This window comes from Dysidea avara, chromosome 5 (genome assembly GCF_963678975.1).
Source record: "Dysidea avara chromosome 5, odDysAvar1.4, whole genome shotgun sequence".
Classification (NCBI taxonomy): domain Eukaryota; kingdom Metazoa; phylum Porifera; class Demospongiae; order Dictyoceratida; family Dysideidae; genus Dysidea; species Dysidea avara.
The window spans coordinates 40,599,965-40,619,854 of record NC_089276.1 but is presented as its reverse complement, the minus strand read 5'-3'; the positions used below and the strand labels follow the sequence as shown (position 1 = coordinate 40,619,854).

Genomic DNA, 19,890 nt, shown 5'->3' with positions numbered 1-19,890 from the left:
TGTGATCTCACATCTTTTTTCACCCTGGTCTTTTTGGGGCCACTCTCTTTTTTCACAGCTTGACTGATTTGGTTTAGATTATCAATAGCTTCCCTGATGACTGGGTCTGGCTGTACAGCTCTGTGGTATTGGACAAGACTTGTACTGTAAATTTCCTAGAGTTAATAGCCCATATCTTCATCATCTACACATTCATAATTATTTTTTGTTTGAAAGCAACCCTTTTGCCTTATCCCACTAACCCACTTATAGATTGCCTGTAAATCCAACCTTATAATCAAAATGTCTAAAGTGACTGAAAAGATTGACTGCTGGCTACTTGCACATGCACAATCCATTTTTGGAAAAGTAAGGAAATGTGAAATGTAGACACTAATGGTGACATATAACAACTCTAACACTTAAAACTTAGATATGCAATATTATAGAGATAAACTGGTATTATTACCTCCAGTACATATTTGTGAGATCTTATTGATACTGGAGGCATTGAGATCAACTAGTTACACAGAACATTAATTAAATTATACAACTCGTGTATCAATGAAGCGCATTGTTGTGGAAAATCAAGATACCTTGATAATCAGGCATCCTTAATACACAGGTTTCACTGTATTACCTGGTGACATGATATGGATAACAACCTGCGTACTGCAATTCACATTACTGCATGTTTTGTGTACACAGTATCACCAAACATTACTACTCCATTTGGAGGACAAGAGTTTACTATCACTGAAGGAAGTAATGGATCAATCACATGTACAGCTACAGGTTATCCTCCACCAACAGTTGTATGGCAGAACAGTGATGGGAGTAGTCTAAGTAATATGAGACTAGTATCTGGTAGTGAAGTGTTGTCATCTACTGGTGTTGGTAATGTGACTAGTGTAAGTGTAGAACTGATGGTGACAGGAGCTATGAGAGTAGACACTGGAACATACAAATGTTCAGCTAGTAATATTCTTGACTATAATGAAACAGGTGTTACAGTGGATATCACAATACAGTGTAAGTATCAAGTCACACACAGCAGTAATACAGTATTGTTAACATAACTTTTCCTACCTAAAGAAAACCAATTTAGATTGTTAAGTTGATGTTACTGTGTGTTGCTTCCAAAGCCTGGTTCGCAGTTAATACTAGCAGCCTTTTCCTTTCTAAATTGAAAATTAATTCACCATGTATAAGAATCTTTACTATGATTCATTTAACTAGTTTGGTTTTGTAATAATACATTCAACCAAGCTATACTCTCCTCTATTATTAGTTTAAAATTACCAATAAATTCAGTCTTGTAGTTTCGTGTGTTTCATGTTGCTAAGAAGTGTAACTTTTTATCGCAATTTTTACACAGAGCTATCTTCTTGATTGCTTTGTGGTTTATCAATCAAGACACAAAGTAGTGTGCCATAAAACACAAGAAGCCAACACATAACACCAGTATACTGCATATATGCCAAAATATTGGCTAGTTAAATTAAATTAAATTTTTGTTCATTGCATCATTTGAAGTAAGGATGTTGTAATTATTAAGTTTCAAAAACTGGCTTACTTAGAAACAAGTCACCTTATAAAGAGATCAGCTAGAAACAAATCACCCTTTAGAGAGTTCAACTACATTTCAAGTCACCCTGTAGAGAGTTCAGCTAAAAACAGGTCACCCCGTCAAGACTCGAGAGTTCAGCTACAAGAAAACTATCCTGTAGAAAGTTCAGCTATGTTGCAATTCTTTCTATAGAGAGTTTAGTTAAGTTACGAGTCACTCTGTGGAGAATTCAACTAGCTGAATTCTCCACAGGGTGATAGCTGATCTCTCTAGAAAGTGACCTGTTTCTTGCTGAACTCTCTACAGGGTGACTTGTTTCTAGCTAAACTCTCCGCAGGGTGACTTATTGCTAGCTAAACTCTCTTTGGGTGGCTTGAAGTGTAGTTAAACTCTCTACAGGGTGATTTGTTTCTAGCTGATCTCTCTACAGGGTTACTTGTTTCTGTCTGATCTCTACAGGGTGATTTGTTTCTCTAGCTGATCTCTCTGCAGGGTAACATGTTTCTAACTGATCTCTCTACAGGCTTGTCTCTCCACAGGGTGACTTGTTTCTAGCTAAACTCTCTATAGGGTGATTGTTTCTAGCTGATTTCTCTACACGGTGACTTGTTTCCAGTTAATCTCTCTAAGGTGCTAGGGGATCTCTCGACAAGGTGACTTGTTTCTAGCTGATCTCTCTACAGGGTGACCTTTCTCATGCTGATCTCTCTAAAGGGTGACTTGTTTCATGCATTGTTTCATTTTTCATGCATTGCAAGATAATTATGTAGCAATGTAGATGCCAGTTCTAGCAAAGGACTGGGCTGAGCTTCCTCACTAGCTGGATGTTGTTACAGTATTTCATTCTATACAAAAACAGCCAAGCTGTGAAAAAAGGGTGCAGCCCCCAAAGAAGCCAGGGTGAAAAAAGGTGTGAAATCAAAGGTGGTGGCCAAGAAATGGCTGTGATAATAAGCTAATGGAAAAAAACTTTAATGACAATAATTCAGGTGAATTTGTGTTGCCATCTCCAAGGTTCACTAGGATTTGGCACCAAATTCACCTGAATTTTCGTTATTATAATTTTTGCCATTAACCTATCATCACAGTCATTTCTTGGCCGCCACCTTTGATTTCACACCTTTTTTCACCCTGGCTTCTTTGGGGGCTGCACCCTTTTTTCACAGCTTGGCTATTTTTGTATAGATACCACTTCCTTTTGTATTTCAATACTCAAAAGCTGGCCTGTGGCCAGCATTGGAGTTTCTTTTATTTGTGTTTTTCTCTACTGCAGAAAAGAGGAAGGCATGAAGAGCTGAATTCTGTGTATATCTTTTATAATTATGCAAAACTTAATACTGTATGAAAATTATCATAATCCTTTATTCTAAACGTAGATTATAGCTTGTAGCAGAAATCTCTACAGGATAACTTGTTTGCAGCTGAACTCTCCACAGGGTGATTTGTTTGCAGCTAAATTTTCTACCAGGTGTCTCGTTTGTAGCTGATCTTTCTACAAAGGGACTTGTACTCTACTACAGAGTGACTTTATTGTAGCTGAACTGTCTACAAGGTGAAATGAACTCTCTACTAGGTGACTTGTTTGTAGCTGAAATCTTTTCAGGGGGACCTGAATTCTCCACAGGCTTGTAGCTGGACATGGTGACTTGTTGGTAGCTGAACATTCTACAGGGTGACTTGTTTAATAATACTGCACTCTCTCCAGGGTGTTTAGTTGTAGCTGAACTCTCTACAGGGTGACTTATTTATAGCTGAACTCTCTAAAGTGTGACTTTTTCTTGTAGCTGAAATCTCTTCATGGTGACTTGTTTGTGGCTGAACCTCCAAATAGGAACTTGTTTATAGTTAAATTCTCTACAGGGTGACCTATCTGTGGCTTAACTTCCACATGGTGATTTGTTTGTGGCTGAACTCTCTACACAGTGACTTGTTTGTAACTGAACACTCACTGGTACTGGGTGACTTTTTGTAGCTGAAATCTCTACATGGTGACTTGTTTATAACTGAATTATCAACAGGGAGATTTGTTTGTAGCTGAACTCTCTACAGAGTGACCTGTTTGCAACTGAACTCTCTCTAGGGTGATCTTTTAGCTAAACTCTACAGGTGATTTGTTTGTAGCTGAAATCCCTACATTGTGACTCATTTATTACTGAACTCTTTACAAGGTGATTTGTTTGTAACTCTCTATACACGGTGACTTTTTTTAGCTAAACTCAACTAGTGACTTGTTTGTGGCTGAACTCTCTACAGGATGATTTGTTGGTAGTTGAACTCTCTACAAGATGACCTGATTGTACAGTAGTTGAAGTCTCTATTGGGTGACTTGTTGTTAGCTGAACTCTCTACATGGTGACTTGATTGGAGCTGAATGTTCAAATGGAGTGCATAGCTGAAGGAGGTGCCTACAAGACTACATCTGATCTGATTACTTGTAAACCACTGAATGATCATTCTAAAATAATTATTCTACCTCTCTACCTATTTTCAGCTGATTTCATTATAACTCCATAACTGTTAGTGCGATTTCTTTCAAACCAAAATAAGTTTGCACTATGTTGTTCACTCCATGTGCAGATCGATCATTGCTTCAAGCGATTTCCTTTGGTTGTGACAAAAAATTGCTATTGCACTTTTTGAAAATTACGTATAACGCCCTTGTTCTTTATCCAATGTACACTGTATATGACATTTGGACTGTAAATGTGCGTGCTGTATTTCTTTCTTAGTTCCCTCCAAATTTGAAGAAAATCAACTAAGTATGTGTGAATTATAGCATTTTTTTCTAAGTGGAACAAAGAAGAAAAATACAAAGAAACTCAGACGAACTTTGAAGGCGCATATTTCAGTGATGGTTTGGCAGACTAAGCTCAAATTTGAAATGGCAGGTGCCCTACCCCAAGGAGTTTCCACTGCAAAAATGGTTAATTTCTGGTCAGGCACTATCGAGCTACGGATTTGTGAAAACAGCATTTTCTTGGTTCCTGTCAAGCACACACTTGTTTGTCGTGTGCCCGCACTGGCTGTACTTGGACGCACAACACACTATCGTATGTTGTGTGCCTTGATGAACATAATTTTTTCTATGCAAAACAGCCAGGCTGTAAAGAAAGCTGTTCAAAATCATAGTGTGAAACCAAAGGTGGTGGCCACAAAACAGCTGCAATGATGTTAATGCAACAAATGCAATAAATTTGTATATTGGCTGTGTACAACATCACTGCAGCCATTTTTTGGCTGCCACCTTTGATTTCACAACTGTTTTCACCCAGACATTTAAAGAGCACACCCTTCTTTTACATTTTTCCTGTTTGCATGGATTTTACTTTTTATGTTTTAAATACCCTTCAAAAAGGGTGCTTAAGTTACTTTCACCAAGTCAACCATCCAATACAATAGCATTGGATTGACTATATTCTAATAGAGTGCAAATTTTCTGAGGACTTCTTATGAAACACACATAGAATGTTCTAGATTCTCCAATGGTAGACCTATGAAATTATAGAAATCAGTGGAATTAAATTGCTTAGGATTTTCACTTATTAGGTAGAAATTGAACTGAACAGCTGACGACAATGGTTCAGTGGTATAGGATTTGGGAGATAGGTATAGAGGTCCATCATTCAAATCCTGGACAAGAGTTTTCTGACATTTTTTGTGCACTGTTTAAAATTTCTTATTCATTATTCTATTTGACCTTGTGGTTTATACCACTTTGGTTTTCTCAATAACTCTGTAGCTGTTACTGCAATTTCTTTTGAAGCACAAAAGGTTTGAGCCATGATGTTAATGTTAACCTAGAGTTAATGTTAGATTTTCAAGTTACTCCCATAAACAGTTTACCCTGTAGGCATTACAAAATATTGATGTAAATAACCATACTTAACTTTTGATGCTATTGTAGGTAGCTATATAGTCAGCGGTTAATTGTTAAATTAAATTCCATTCATTGAACTAGATGGCACAAGGCTGTAGGTGTTAGAAAATGTCTACATCACAAAATGACTGTAAAAATATTTCACCATTACCAGCCAAATAGCAAGCAGTCTTGTAAATTGTACTATGGATACCATGCAGTTAGGAAGATTTAGCTTTACTTGTAAATAGTACATAGCACAAAATTTTTGCAATGCTGTTTTAAGAAAACGATCCTGTTTGTATAGTACCTTTCCCCAACACTACAATTGGTGTTTGTTGATTATATCCACTCTAGATAATATCAAGAGTGAATTGCTTGATAATATCCAGCTAATAAAAAGCACTCCAATACTTTGAAAGCAACTGGTGAGCTAGATTGCTGCTGTAAGGTTACAACATCAAATTCCCAATGAATATGTTAATTTTATTATTATTGAACCTCCAAAAAACAAGAGGCACTTTAGGAACATTTTACCTGTTATATCAATAATGTAGTGACATAAATGCAGGTACTTGTAATGAATTTTCTAACTAGTCAAATCCTATTTAGGGTGGTTATACCCAAAAACAGTAAATGGCAATGGGAAGAGTATGGTGGGATGACTTGCACAAATTCACTTTCTTTGAGCAGTTACAGCAGGCAAATATACTATTTTGGTACTAAGGTATGACATGTTATGTATGTAATTTGAGCCTACATGCCCTGCTTTTGCTACCTGCTCTTGTTGTTGGTTCCAGAGTGACTTAGACTTTTTGTGATGCCACTTCAAATAATGCAACCCTATGGAAACTATTCAGCTTAATGTTTGCTTATTGCCATGCAATTTTAACCTTAAGTATCATCCAGTGAGTTAGATTGTTCATAGGAAGAAAAGAAGTGATATCTAATCCAAAAACAGATAAGCTGTAAAATTGGTGCGGCCTCCAAAAATATCCAGGGTGATAAAAGATGTGAAATCCAAGACGGTAGCCAAGAAATGGCTGTAATAGTAGGGTAATTGTAAAATATAATGTCAATTTAGTACCAGATCCTAGTGAACTTGGAGGAGGCAACACAAAGTTACCTGAATTGTCATTGTCATTAAAAAGTTTTGCCATTAACCTACCATCACAGCCATTCTTGGCCTCCACCTTGGATTTCACTTTATTTTCACCCTGGCTTTTATGGAGACCGGACCCTTTTTTACAGCTTGGCTGTTTTTGGATTAGGTGTTACAATCTTATCTAATTCTTGTAACACATTTTGAGGCATTTATACTTATTGTTTATGTCAATGTTAATTAGATATTTTAGTTGATTTGTCACATGTTTAGAACAGTCACAAAACTAAAGGAACAACTTTCAACCCTGTTATTGTGGACACTCAAACATGACGACACCAGACACAAATATGGTACTGCACAAACATAAGGTTGTCTCGCGATAGTGTGGGTATTTTAAAAACTTGCTAATTAAAGGGCGTGGCACCCATTTTGCTTACTAGTATTCATCCCAAACAAAACAGGATGACTACTTCCAAGCCAAATAGGTGCCACGCCCTTTAATTAACCAGTTTTATAATCACTCACACCCTTGCAAGGTGACATTACTTTTGAGCGATACCGTATACAGTTATTAAATATGTCTTGTTACCTAAACTGCAAAAAAGTGATATCTATACCAAAACAGCCAAGTTATGAAAAGGGTGTTGCCCTTCCAAAAACATGAACATGAGAAAGGATGCAAAATCCGACGTGGCAGCCAAGAAATGGTAGGTTAATGGAATAACAGGTTAATGGAATAATGGGTTAATGGAATAACTGCAATTTAGGTGAAATTGGTGCTACCTGCTCTTGGCACTGAATTTACCTTAATTGTCAAAATTTTTGCCATTAGCCTGCCATTACAGCCATTTCTTGACAGCCACCTTAAAATTCACATATTCTTTCATCCTGGTGTTTTTGAAAGGACTGCACCCTTTTCACAACTTGGTTGCTGGTAATATTATCTAATCCAAAACAGCCAAGCTGTAAAAAAACATTGCGACCCTCAAAAAGGCTATGGTGAAAAAAGATGTGAAATCCAAGGTGGCAGCCAAGAAATGGCTGTGATGGTAGGTTAATGGTAAAAAATTTAATAACAACAATTCAGGTGAATTTTTGTGCCGCTTGGTCTTGGCAAAAAATTCACCTAAATTGCCGTTATTAAAATTTTTACCATTAACCTACCATCACAGCCATTTCTTGGCCGCCACCTTGGATTTCACGTCTTTTTTCACCATAGCCTTTTTGAGGGCCGCACTGTTTTTTTACAGCTTGGCTGTTTTGGATTAGATTTCACTTCTTTTTGTATTTGTATACCACAAAGCCGGCCTATGGCCGGCTTTAGGACTTTTTTAACCTGTCTTTTTTTTCTTTACCACAGGAAGAAGCAAAAAAGATGAAGCAGATGTACTTTAAATATTTCTGATTTTATCAGTAATTGTACAAATTATATATATAATACATATATTTATTACAGAACTCTCCATGGTGGTTTCTTTGTAACTGAACACTCTACAAGGTGACTTCTTCTTGCTGCCCTCTCTACAGGGTGAATTGTTGGTAGCTGAACAATCTACAAGGTAACTTCTTCTAGCTGAACTCTCTATATGGTGGTTTCTTTGTAGCTGAACTATCTACAAGGTAACTTCTTCTAGCTGATTTCTCTACAGGGAGATTTGTTTGCAGCTGAACTCTCTACATGATGGTTTCTTTGTAGCTGAACTCTCTACAAGGTAATTTCTTTTAGCTGATGTCTCTACAAGGTGACTAGTTTGTAGCTGAATTCTCTACATGGTGGTTTCTTTGTAGCTGAACTCTCTACAAGGTAATTTCTTTTAGCTGATGTCTCTACAAAGTCACTAGTTTGTAGCTGAATTCTCTACATGATGGTTTCTTTGTAACTGAACTCTCTACAAGGTGACTCCTTCTAGCTGATCTTTCTACATGGTGATTTCTTTGTAGCTGAACTCTCTACAAGGAAACTTCTTCTAGCTGATCTCTCTACAGGGAGATTTGTTTATAGCTGAACTCTCTACAAGGTAATTTCTTCTAGCTGATCTTTCTACAGGGTGATTTGTTTGTAGCTGAACTCTCTATACCAGGAAACTTCTTCTAGCTGATCTCTCTACAGGGAGATTTGCTTGTAGCTGAACTCTCTACATGATGGTTTCTCTGTAGCTGAACTCTCTATAAGGTAACTTCTTTTAGCTGATGTCTCTACAAGGTCACTAGTTTGTAGCTGAACTTTCTACATGATGGTTTCTTTGTAACTGAACTCTCTGCAAGGTGACTTCTTCTAGCTGATCTCCCTACAGGGTGATTTGTTTGTAGCTGAACTCTCTACAAGGAAACTTCTTCTGGCTGATCTCTCTACAGGGAGATTTATTTGTAGTTGAACTCTCTACAGGTGATTTGTTTGCAGCTAAACTCTCTACATGATGGTTTCTTTGTAGCTGAACTCTCTACAAGGTAACTTCTTCTAATGACCTCTCTACAGGACGATTTGTTTGTAGTTGAACTCTCTACATGGTAGTTTCTTTGTAGCTGAACTCTACAAGGTGATTTCTTCCAGGTGAACTATCCCTTTCCATAGTTGCATGAACTCCATACAAGGTAACCTTTTCTAGCTGATCTCTCTACAGGGTGAATTGTTTGTAGCTGATCTCTCTACAGGGTGACTTGTTTCTAGCTGATCTCTATACAGGTTACTTGTTTCTAGCTGATCTCTTGAATTCTCTTCAGGATGACTGCTCTATTAGGATGACTGCTCTATTAGAGTATCTCGATCTCACACTTGCTGCACCAAGTTGGATTTCGTGTTATAACTCCGTGGCTTTAAGTCTGATTCTTCTACACCATTGAAGAGCCTTTCTAAGATGATTACTGGATCTATACAGCGATTTTCAAAGCATTACCCCAAGCAGTTTATCTGGTAGGCATGGCAAGTAGTCGTTTTTTATTAGTTAATCTCGATTGCGTAATTGTTACACACTGTTGGTTTTTTTGTTGTATCTTCCTGGTTTATAGCTCAATTTCTTTCAAACCACAAAATGTTTGAGGTTCAATAGTTAACCTATTCACCCACCGATTTTCATCTTCTTCCCATACGCAGTTTACCCTGTAGGCGTGACAACATATTGGTGTTATTTTTCGTGAATAATCGATCATAACTCTTTTCCTGTTTATCGTATCCTAGCCAAAGTTGGTACAGAGATGCGCCTTTATACCCCCTTTCTGTGTGCCAAATTTCAAGGCAATCGGATATGGCGTTTGCGTTTTATAGCAGTTTTTGTAACTGCAAAAATACAAAGAAAAATAAGAAGAAAAAAACTAAGAAACTAAGCCGATTTTTGAAGTCACATATCTTGGGAACGCTTGAAGCGATTTAGCTCTAATTTGGAATGTGGAGTGCTGAAGGTGGAGGGAGTGTGCACAGCAAAAATCGTCTTGTTTCATCAAGGCAGCACGGAGCTACGGAGGTGCGAAAAGTGCGTTTTCTTTCTTCCTGTCAATATACTCACGGGTGTTGCACACCAGCTTCTTGGGCCGCACGACACACTACCGTGTGTCTTGATCATCGTTGCCTCAGGAACAATAATATTTATTTTCTGGTGTTTATCACTTCCTAATAGGCTGGTACCAGTAACTATACAGTATTCAAATATGTGTGTTACTTTTTAGATGCTCCCACATTTGTTTCACAAGTAATGGACTATACGGATAATGAAGGAGACACAGCTTCCTTCACTTGTCAAGCTACTGGTGAACCAGTTCCTACCATCAGTTGGTACTTTAATGATGTTCCAGTGGATGTGACAAATACAGTGAAGTATGATGTGTTGTCAACATTACCTGGTCAAAGTTACATTAGAGTCAATAATGTACAGTCATCTGATGTGGGTACCTACACATGTAATGCTACTAATGTAGTATCTAGTGACACTAGTTCTGGAGTACTGACTGTTAATGGTGAGGATTATTTTATTACCTAAAATGTGATGTGTACATCATTTGGTGTTTTATAGTATCACCAAACATTGTTGTACCAGTAGAAGGAAAAGAGTTTACTATCACTGAAGGAAGTAATGGATCAATCACATGTACAGCTACAGGTTATCCTCCACCAACAGTTGTATGGCAGAACAGTGATGGGAGTAGTCTAAGTAATCTGAGACTAGTATCTGGTAGTGAAGTGATGTCATCTACTGGTGTTGGTAATGTGACTAGTGTAAGTGCAGAACTGATGGTGACAGGAGCTATGAGAGTAGACACTGGAATGTACACATGTTCAGCTAGTAATATAGTCAGTAATGATACAGATGTTACAGTGAATATCACCATACAATGTGAGTATCAAGTTACTTGTGCTAGGCAGCATCAAACTAGCCACTATCATCCTTGTTTTAAGTAACAGTTATTGTAACACTTGCTTTGAGGTTATGCTATGGTATTCACACCTCTATACAGATTTACACCATCATGTTACCCATAAAAACTTTGCTGGATAAGTTGTGTCTTTAGATCCTTCCTATATCTGGAGGGTACACAAAAACTGCAAGTAAAAGACAATAGTGACCCTTGTAAGGTAAACTAGTGTTCATATATTGGGAGAGCTGATATGAAACAAAGAGTCTTGCTTTGGTGAACATGATGCCACGAAGGTTTTGATGATTGTGCCATTGCAAAACAGCTACTCAAATAATGTACAGAATTTGTTACAGCATGTAAGTATTGTACTACAAAATAATATATTAGGCTTGCACAAATATTTGGGGTTCTTGAAGAGCCAGTCACTTATAGACAATGATTTCAGTGAGTGCATGCCTTGTAGCAGAAAGGCTATATATGTACAACTTTTACTATTCATCATGTCTGTCTACACTAGGGATGCGGCGATTATGCCGGCATAATTTCGGGCATAATTTCGGGCATAATAGGTATGTGTGGAAATCAGGAATTATGCTAGCATTTTGAGATGATTATAAAGCTTTAACAGTAGGAAAATCTACAGATTGCACAATTCTGTTAAAAAAGATCAAGATACTCTAATAGAGCAGTCAGAAACCCTAATAGAACAGTCACCGACTATTATTTACTCTAATAAAGCAGTCACATTGATGAAATACTCTAATACAGCAACCAGCTAAAGAATTCAAAGCTTAAATATCAACGAAAATGGTATGATACAGCAATAAACTGGCATTATCAACCAATTATGGTGGCATAATTTTGGGAATAATGGGTAATTCTCAAAAGCATAATAGGTGATTTTTTGAGCACTGCTCAAAAGCATAATGCTCAATTTTTGGAGCATAATAGCCTCATGCCTAGTCTACACATGTGTGACCAGATTTTTGCAAACCATTAATTTTTAACTTAACACCACCAGACTGTTAACCCATTTCACCACACAAAGCTAGATTAAGAGGCTCTCTTCTGGCATGTGTGACATGCTTTTAAGGCAGCTTTCAAGGACCTGACTTGATATATACCATCATCATCCTTCCATGCCCCATCCTACACACTCCAATGTAAAAACCAGTTCAAGTAGTAGAAATTGTAACAGCAAGCTAGTACATATTAGTGCAGAGAAAGTTTAGGGGAAAAACTATTGCACATTGTGTGCAAATGTCCATATCAGTACCTGCATGCTATCATTAGCAATTGATTGTATAGATGCAATGGAGCTTCTAAATCCAGTTACATATGTGATCAGTCTGGGAAAAGGGGTCTTATCGACTATTCAAAAGTATCAAGAAATTCTGTATTTAGTGTGTTGTAGCTTGCCAATCGTTGAAAGCTATGTGTATCAAATTTTCACATATTTTACACCAATTCCTTACCTTCCAGAGCATCCACTGTGCAAGTAGCCAACAGCTAAGTTTCCCGCCAGTTTAGATAGTTTTAAACAGTGGTTGGCTGTATCAGGCGTGCTCCAAAAGGGGAGGGAGGTGGAGGCCCAGAAGGAGGGAAAGAGGCTGTTTATAAATTGAAAAGGAAGGCATAGGGATGAATTAGGCCAAGTTATGGGCCATTCGGGTCTCAAAACTGGCTGAAAGGAAATTTACAACACAGCTCTTTATTCAATACCATGGAGCTGTACAGCCATCCCCAGGCTGACCAGAGTTCCATTAAGGCCCCACACCGCATGCACGTATGGATCACCACTGAGCTTGGGAAAAGCAGCCAGCAAAGGCAGACCACTTAAGTCTAGCTGATTTTGATTGTGAACTTAAATAGTTTATTCATGTAGGCTTGTGTTCTTGGTGAAAAATCGAATCTGCTGACATAGGCAATAAAACTGGTTTTGCCAGACTGGGTCACATATGTTTTGTGTTATTAATAGGTCCACCAGAAATTATTGATCCTCCAGTGGACACAGCAGAAATTGATGATAATGATGTCACATTGATATGTACTACTATTGCTCTCCCACAACACAACATCACCTGGATGTACCAGAGGATGAGAAGTGATGTTGGTAGAGATATTATCAGTACATCATCATCAGATACTAACATGAAATATCTGATCAATAATACTGTTAACTCTACTAATTTTGGTACACTAACTATTACTAACCTCCAATATGATGACAGGGGTATATACACATGTGTAACAGCTAATGAACATGGTGCTGTTAGTGCTGATGCTATGGTGAATGTACATGGTAAGGATTAATTATGGTGTTAACTTACTTCATGTACAATTCTTTATTGTAGTCAAGCCAACAAATCTCACAATATCAGGAGGTGACAGATTCAACATCAGTTCACAAGTTAACTTAACATGTACTGCTATTGGAGTACCATTACCAACTATCATGTGGCAACTTAATGGTAATAATGTTCCTATTGATCCAGACTGTGTTCTTGATTCATATAATGTTACCTCAATGGTGGGGTCAGGTTTGGCTCTAGGTAATTGTACAGAAATTCAAACAGTAGATCTTGCTAATGGTAATACTATCACTGATCCTCAAGATATCTTAGAGTTAGGAATGTCTAACTTAACTGAACTTGTAGTGGTCAGTAATTTGTTGATAAGATCACTTCAACGTAGTGACAATGGAAGTTACACTTGTAATGTTACTAATACACTACCAGAAACTGACACTATATCAGTTGTGAGTGGTCCTACTCCTGTTACTGTACTAGGTAAGATATCTGGATATTGTGTCTAATATACCTGTATGTTTCAGAGAGGCCTGATCCAATACAAAATGTCACTATTGTGGATCAAGGTAGTCGATGGGTATACCTACAATGGGATATCCCATATGATGGAAATAGTGATATTATGGGATACAATATATGCATCAGATTTGTAGAGGAAAGTGATTCTAATTTAACCCTAATATTATTGTCCAGTGTGGGAGAGAATCAAACTAACATGTTTATCACTACTACTACTAACAGTTATAATGTGACTGAGCAGATTCTACCTTTTATGAGGTACCAGTTTGTTGTAGTAGCTTGTAATGAGTTGGGATGTGGAGATTTGGAGGAAGCAGGAGCATCAACAATTAACCGTACTCTACCAGAAGGTTAGTGTATTGTTAGTAAATGATCTTATAAAATATATGTATTCTATACCTATAGCTCCTGAAACTCCTCCTCTTGACTGTTCAAGCATTGCTAATAGTTCTACTTCTATTGACATCACTTGGTCACCTCCTATTATGCCTAATGGTATTATTACTGACTATAATGTGTCTTATGTTCCTGGTCAGTCACTGTCCACAACTGACTATTCTACTGATGGAAATGTCAGTATTAATATTGGTAACAATGACACTAACACTATTGTGACTGATCTGAGAATAGCTACCAGTTATACTATTGCTCTAGCAGCATATACTGTAGTAGGAATTGGACCATATTCTAACCCAATGGAGTGTGTAGTGCAGACACTGGAGGATGGTGAGTGTGTATCAAGTCATTATTGTATTGATAATATCCTATACACAGTTCCTAATGGTCCACCATTAAGTGTTACACTATCATCTCCCACATCTACTTCTATTGCTATAAGGTGGCAACTTCCTGATCCACTAGTAAGGAATGGCATCATCACTAAACATCAACTCAACTATACTGAAGTGTCTCAGCCACTCAACTGGACTACTGTATCACTTGGTGGTGATACTTCTTATGTGATAGAAGACTTGGAAATATTTACCAGATATTATGTATCAGTTAGTGCTGGTACTCAAATTGATGGGTATGGACCATTCTCTGATCCAGTGATGATACAAACAGGTAGAACATTACTAAGTTATATTAGCATGTATATACAGTAGAAAAGCTGTCTGTCTATCTGACTGTCACACTGCTAACAGTGCAAATCGACAAGATCGGTGCTGATAATGAAGCACTCATCATCCAGCTACTCTCAGATAATTATCATAAGTCTATGCATGCTTCTGTTCATTTTCTACAGTGCGCAGAAGGTGTACAACATTAAACTGAAAGTTCTGAACTTTTGCATGCCATGCAGTAACTATAATTGCAAATTGTACATGTGTTGGCTTTAAATTATGTACAAGTTCATTTCTCTTTGTTAACAGTATGGTCATTTCTCTTTGTTGACAGTATGTAAATGTCATCTAGAAACTGAAACTGTGCTATATGTACACCACCTGTCATGTAGGCTTAGCTTGCATGTAGTTTAACTAACCCTGCATGTTCATTGTTTCGATATACATAGTTAAAAGGGTCATGTACTTTAAATAAAAAGCTACACAGCAATACAAGATATTTTTTCTTCTGTCTCGTACTTTACAAACATACTTAGTGCAGTTAGTATAAACATCTTAGGCCTTTATAAGGTCTTCTGGTATACAGGCTCTGCCTTTACCAGGTACTTTAATCATAATAAAAACAATGTCCATTTGGTTCCACTTGGGGTACTTAGAGATAATAAGTCACTTTCTAGGGTTCCTATAGATACAAATACATGGAAATAGTAAGAAGAAAATATCCTGACCGCCTGGCAGACTCCTGTAAGCGTTCGAGTGTTAATCAGATGGCTGCAGGTTCGAGGTCCAGTCATGGATTTTTTCTTCTTTCTCCTACTTTTCAAGCATACTTAGTGCAGTTAATATAAACATCTTAGGTCTTTATAAGGCCTTCTGGTATACAGGCTCTGCCTTTACCAGGTACTTTAATCATAATAATAATACTGATTTTATGCTTGGTTCCCAATGTATTATTATGTCACATTAGTTGTCCTACGTGTAAAGCAGGTACCAATGCTTTTGTTGGGCGTTTGGATTCAGTGGAATGGAATGGTGGAATGGAACAGTACTTAGGTAATTTCAATTAGTGGTCACCTCTTTAAAAAGACCACCTCTTTACAAATACCATTTTACTTTAATATCTGAATTGTTGTTTTAGAGCCCTATAAGACAGTCTTATTGGTGAATTGTGTGCCACATGTTATGTCTAGAAAAGCCAGTGATATCTGATTTATACTGTAATAGCTATATACCCCATACACAAACAGCTTGGCTATACAAAAAGATGTGTCCACGAAACTAAAAGCAACTGGTAATTAAAGGAGCTAATATCTGGTGAGGCCAAGAAATGAATGTTAATATATACTGGCAACTAAGTATAATTTACAATAATCTTGGTCCTTTATCATTGACTTGTGCAGTCTGACTGTATTCCTAGTTAATTCCCTGTAAATCTAATAGACTAGTAAATTGGTACCTTTCTCAATAGTCCGGCATTGTAGAGGAGAAAAAAGATGGCTAAATTACTAACCAATTAGAGTTACAGGGAATTAATTAGGAATGCAGCAAGACTTTACGAGTCAATGATAAAGGACCAAATTTTTATAAATTATAGTGAGTTATTTGCCAGTATTTCTTGGCCTCACCCAGATATTAGCTCCTTTAGTTGTCAGTTACTTTTAGTTTGATGGGGACGTCATTTTTGTACAGCCAGACTGTTTTTGCATGGGGTATATTGCTGTATTACAAATCAGATATCACTCTGACTTTTCTAGGCATGTGGCGCACAACTAATCAATAAGACCATTCTATGAGGATACACTCTACAACAACAAGATAGCAACAATTTAAACATTAAAGTAAAACGGTCTTTATAAAGAGGTGGTCTTTGTTAGAAGGTGGTCTTATAAAGAGGTGACCACCAATTGAAATTACCAAAGTACCGTTCCATTCCACCATTCCATTCCAGTCCACCATTCCAGTCCATTCCACCATTCCATTCCAGTCCATTCCACCATTCCAGTCCACCATTCCATTCCAGTCCATTCCACCATTCCAGTCCACCATTCCATTCCACTGAATCCAGATGCCCACTTTTGTTTGTTCTTTACAGTACGTTGAAGGCACTGGTAGGGAAGTAATTGAGCTACATTCTTGTAAAAACCGCAGACAAACAACTTTGGCGTATTGCATTGTTAATTTCAGTATACTTGCAGGATGGCATAAGGAACTTCACATTTTTTTAAAGTAACATCACCATGCATGCTACATAGCTGAGTGTTAAGTGTAAAACATGAGGAAATTGCCTGCAGCATGGGTCTGTAGGTGCAGCCCCCGCTGCTGAGCAACCTTTGTTATTTTGCTACCCCTATATATAGCTGTTTCCCAGGGGTTGTATTATATAACTGGTTCACTATCATGTAAACTATAGCAATCAGTTTAGTTTTGGACGATTAAACACATACACACATGAACACATTTTAATTTCTATTTACAATTAAATGTATTGACAATATGTCTAGTGAAATTCTATCCCCACAACTACAACACTGCAGAGTAGCAGTATAAGCTCATATACTCAGTTGCATCAAGCACATTTATAATGATCAAATATCCGGTGTTGAAATATTCCTTCCTCAATGAAAAATCCTACAATTCAACACTCTATGTCATTTCGAACATCAAAGAACTTTGGAGAGAAAGATCAGAGCAAAAATAGTACTATATTTGCCATACATAACAATTTATGTGACCACAGTGTTATATACGCCACCACAGTGCTATATCGGTGACCGCAGTGCTATATTGAGGTAGTTATAGCACTGTGCATGGTCGCACTGTGCATGGTCAGAAGACAATTAGTTACGTGTTTCCCCACCCTGAAATCAAGACAACAAGGATGATTAACTGAATAGAAAGCATTCTAGATGCAGACAAAAAGCACTTCAAGGGTGTGCATATCAGAACAAAGTTAATTGTTTCATTGAAGGCTGCTTGGTGAGTCTTGAATTAGTTTTGCACATGCTCCAACACAAACTTTGAAGTTCTTTAAAGTACTGTCTTGCTTGTGCTATTTGAAAAATATAGTACTGAAAGATCTCAAGACAAAATATATTACTTGGCTTGCTTGCCTCATGCTATATTTGTCTCTCGTCCACTCTTTTTAATGTTATATTTTTCATATAGACGTTGCAACAGTGCATTAAGTAATACCAAGAGTAAATGATAAAGAGATACTCTTGTAATTTTATTATAATGCTCTTGCTAATGCATAAAGCTCTTTCTTACATGAATATTTATCCACACAAAAACAGCCAAGCTGTGAAAAAATGGTGCAGATGTGCATTGTTAAAATTTATTAGCATTAACATCATTGCAGCCATTACTTGGCCGCCACCTGTGATTTCACAACTTTTTTCACCCAGGCTTTTTAAGGCCGCACCATTTTTTCACAGCTTGGCTGTTTTTGTGTGGATTTCACTTCTTTTGTACTTTATAAGGCCCCAAAACCAGCCTATGACTGACTTTGAGGTTTGTTTTTACTCACATTTCTTCTTTTCTATGTAGATACAACGATGATTATTGAAGACAAACTTATAAATGTATTTCATTGCATGATTTAATTCAATATTTGATAATATTATTGTAATACTCTAATAGAGTGCACATTTTTTTGAGGACTTCTAATAGAACATCATACGTAGAATGTTCTAGAACAATCTAGTACTTCTATTGGTAGATCTATGAAATTACAAACGTTTGATTACAAGCAGATTTCAACTAGAAATTTCATTTATAAAGCAGAAATTAAGTGTGGTGATCAGCCAAGGTAACAATGGTTCAGTGGTTAAGGATGCAGGTGTTAGGTATGGAGGTCCCTGGTTCAAAATCTGGTAAGTTTTTTTGACATTTTTTGCACACCTTTTTTACCCCACGGTGACTGCTTTATTAGAGTATCTCAATCCTGCGATTTTACACTTGCTTCGTTTTTGCTTTATAACTTTGTTGCTGTAACTCTATTGCTATTCAAATTATCAAAAGGCACTGCTATGATGATCAGCCTATCTACACACCTATTTTCAAGATATTTCTATACTCGGTTTACCCTGTAGCCGTGACAGAAGTGTGATATTTTTTTATGTGAATTAACACTCATAACTCCTTGAAAATTTCTCAGCTGTACAACACACTTGGTACGTGGATCCACCGTTACATGCTCTTCATTTGTGCCAAAGATCGAGGCAATCAAGTTACACGTTTGCATTTTATAGTAATTTTTGCAAAGTATGCAAAAAGAAACCAAAGCCCCCGTACAGCATAAGAAGAAGAAAAAAACCAAGAAATTAAAACGAAACCCATATCTCGCAAATGGCTGTTGCAAATTTAATCTAAATTGCCGTGTGGCGTACCCTACTTGGGGGACAGCTAAAATGCAAAAATGGTGTGCTTTGGAGAAGGGGTCATGGAGCTATGCACGCATGAAAAAGCTGTTTTCTTTCTTCCTGTTAATATACTCACGGTGTAGTCACCGGCTTTCTTGGCCGCACGACACACTACCATGTGTCTTGATATTAATGAATATGAATGATCTATTAGAGTATAGATGAGTGCTCTATCAGAGCATATCAATCCTTTCAAAAAGTTTTAAGAGCACTCATGTCCCCTCTGTAGATTCTTACCTAATAAGAGATGAATATAAGTTTAATGTCATTATAAGTCATTATAAATTGTTATGCTGTACTGTATACTGTTACTCACTCACCTACTTTCGTACAACACCAAATGGTATGATAGGTTCCTACTATTATCTTCAAAATCTAAATTTAGGACTAGAGGGTGTTTCAAATTCTGGAAACATTTGGAAATCCTCTACCTATACCCATGGTTCTAGTGGCATACATTTGGAAATGCCAGATGAGCACATGTGGTACTATTCAAGTGGCCACAAAAACTGCATGTAGTAATAAGGTTTGTAAATCTTGTGGTGGGAGCTGCTGTAGATGTATCGACAATTTATCAAAGCTTATCACTATAGCAGTCAAAATCACACATTAAAAGTTTCAAGATGAGTAGTTGTAATAAATTCAAGCCATTGCCAAGGATAGCAAGCACGCATATGAAATCCACATAACAGATGCATCAATTTATTACCTTTCAGATCA

The 19,890-nt window shown here is 37.2% G+C and overlaps 2 protein-coding genes across 2 annotated transcripts in view; both read left to right on the top strand.

The window, feature by feature from the left end:
- LOC136255292 (neural cell adhesion molecule 1-like) overlaps nt 1–19,890 on the top strand; it is a 166,533-nt gene that overhangs the window by 20,427 nt on the left and 126,216 nt on the right. The window lies entirely within an intron of this gene.
- The window catches only part of LOC136255519 (protein sidekick-1-like), a 32,775-nt gene continuing 25,724 nt past the window's right edge, over nt 12,840–19,890 (top strand). The window contains exons 1-5 of the mRNA XM_066048312.1: nt 12,840–13,159; nt 13,212–13,646; nt 13,691–14,035; nt 14,091–14,411; nt 14,460–14,750. Of these exons, the coding sequence (XP_065904384.1) occupies nt 12,943–13,159; nt 13,212–13,646; nt 13,691–14,035; nt 14,091–14,411; nt 14,460–14,750 (1,609 nt within the window). The 5' untranslated portion in view covers nt 12,840–12,942. The remainder of the gene's footprint in view (nt 13,160–13,211; nt 13,647–13,690; nt 14,036–14,090; nt 14,412–14,459; nt 14,751–19,890) is intronic.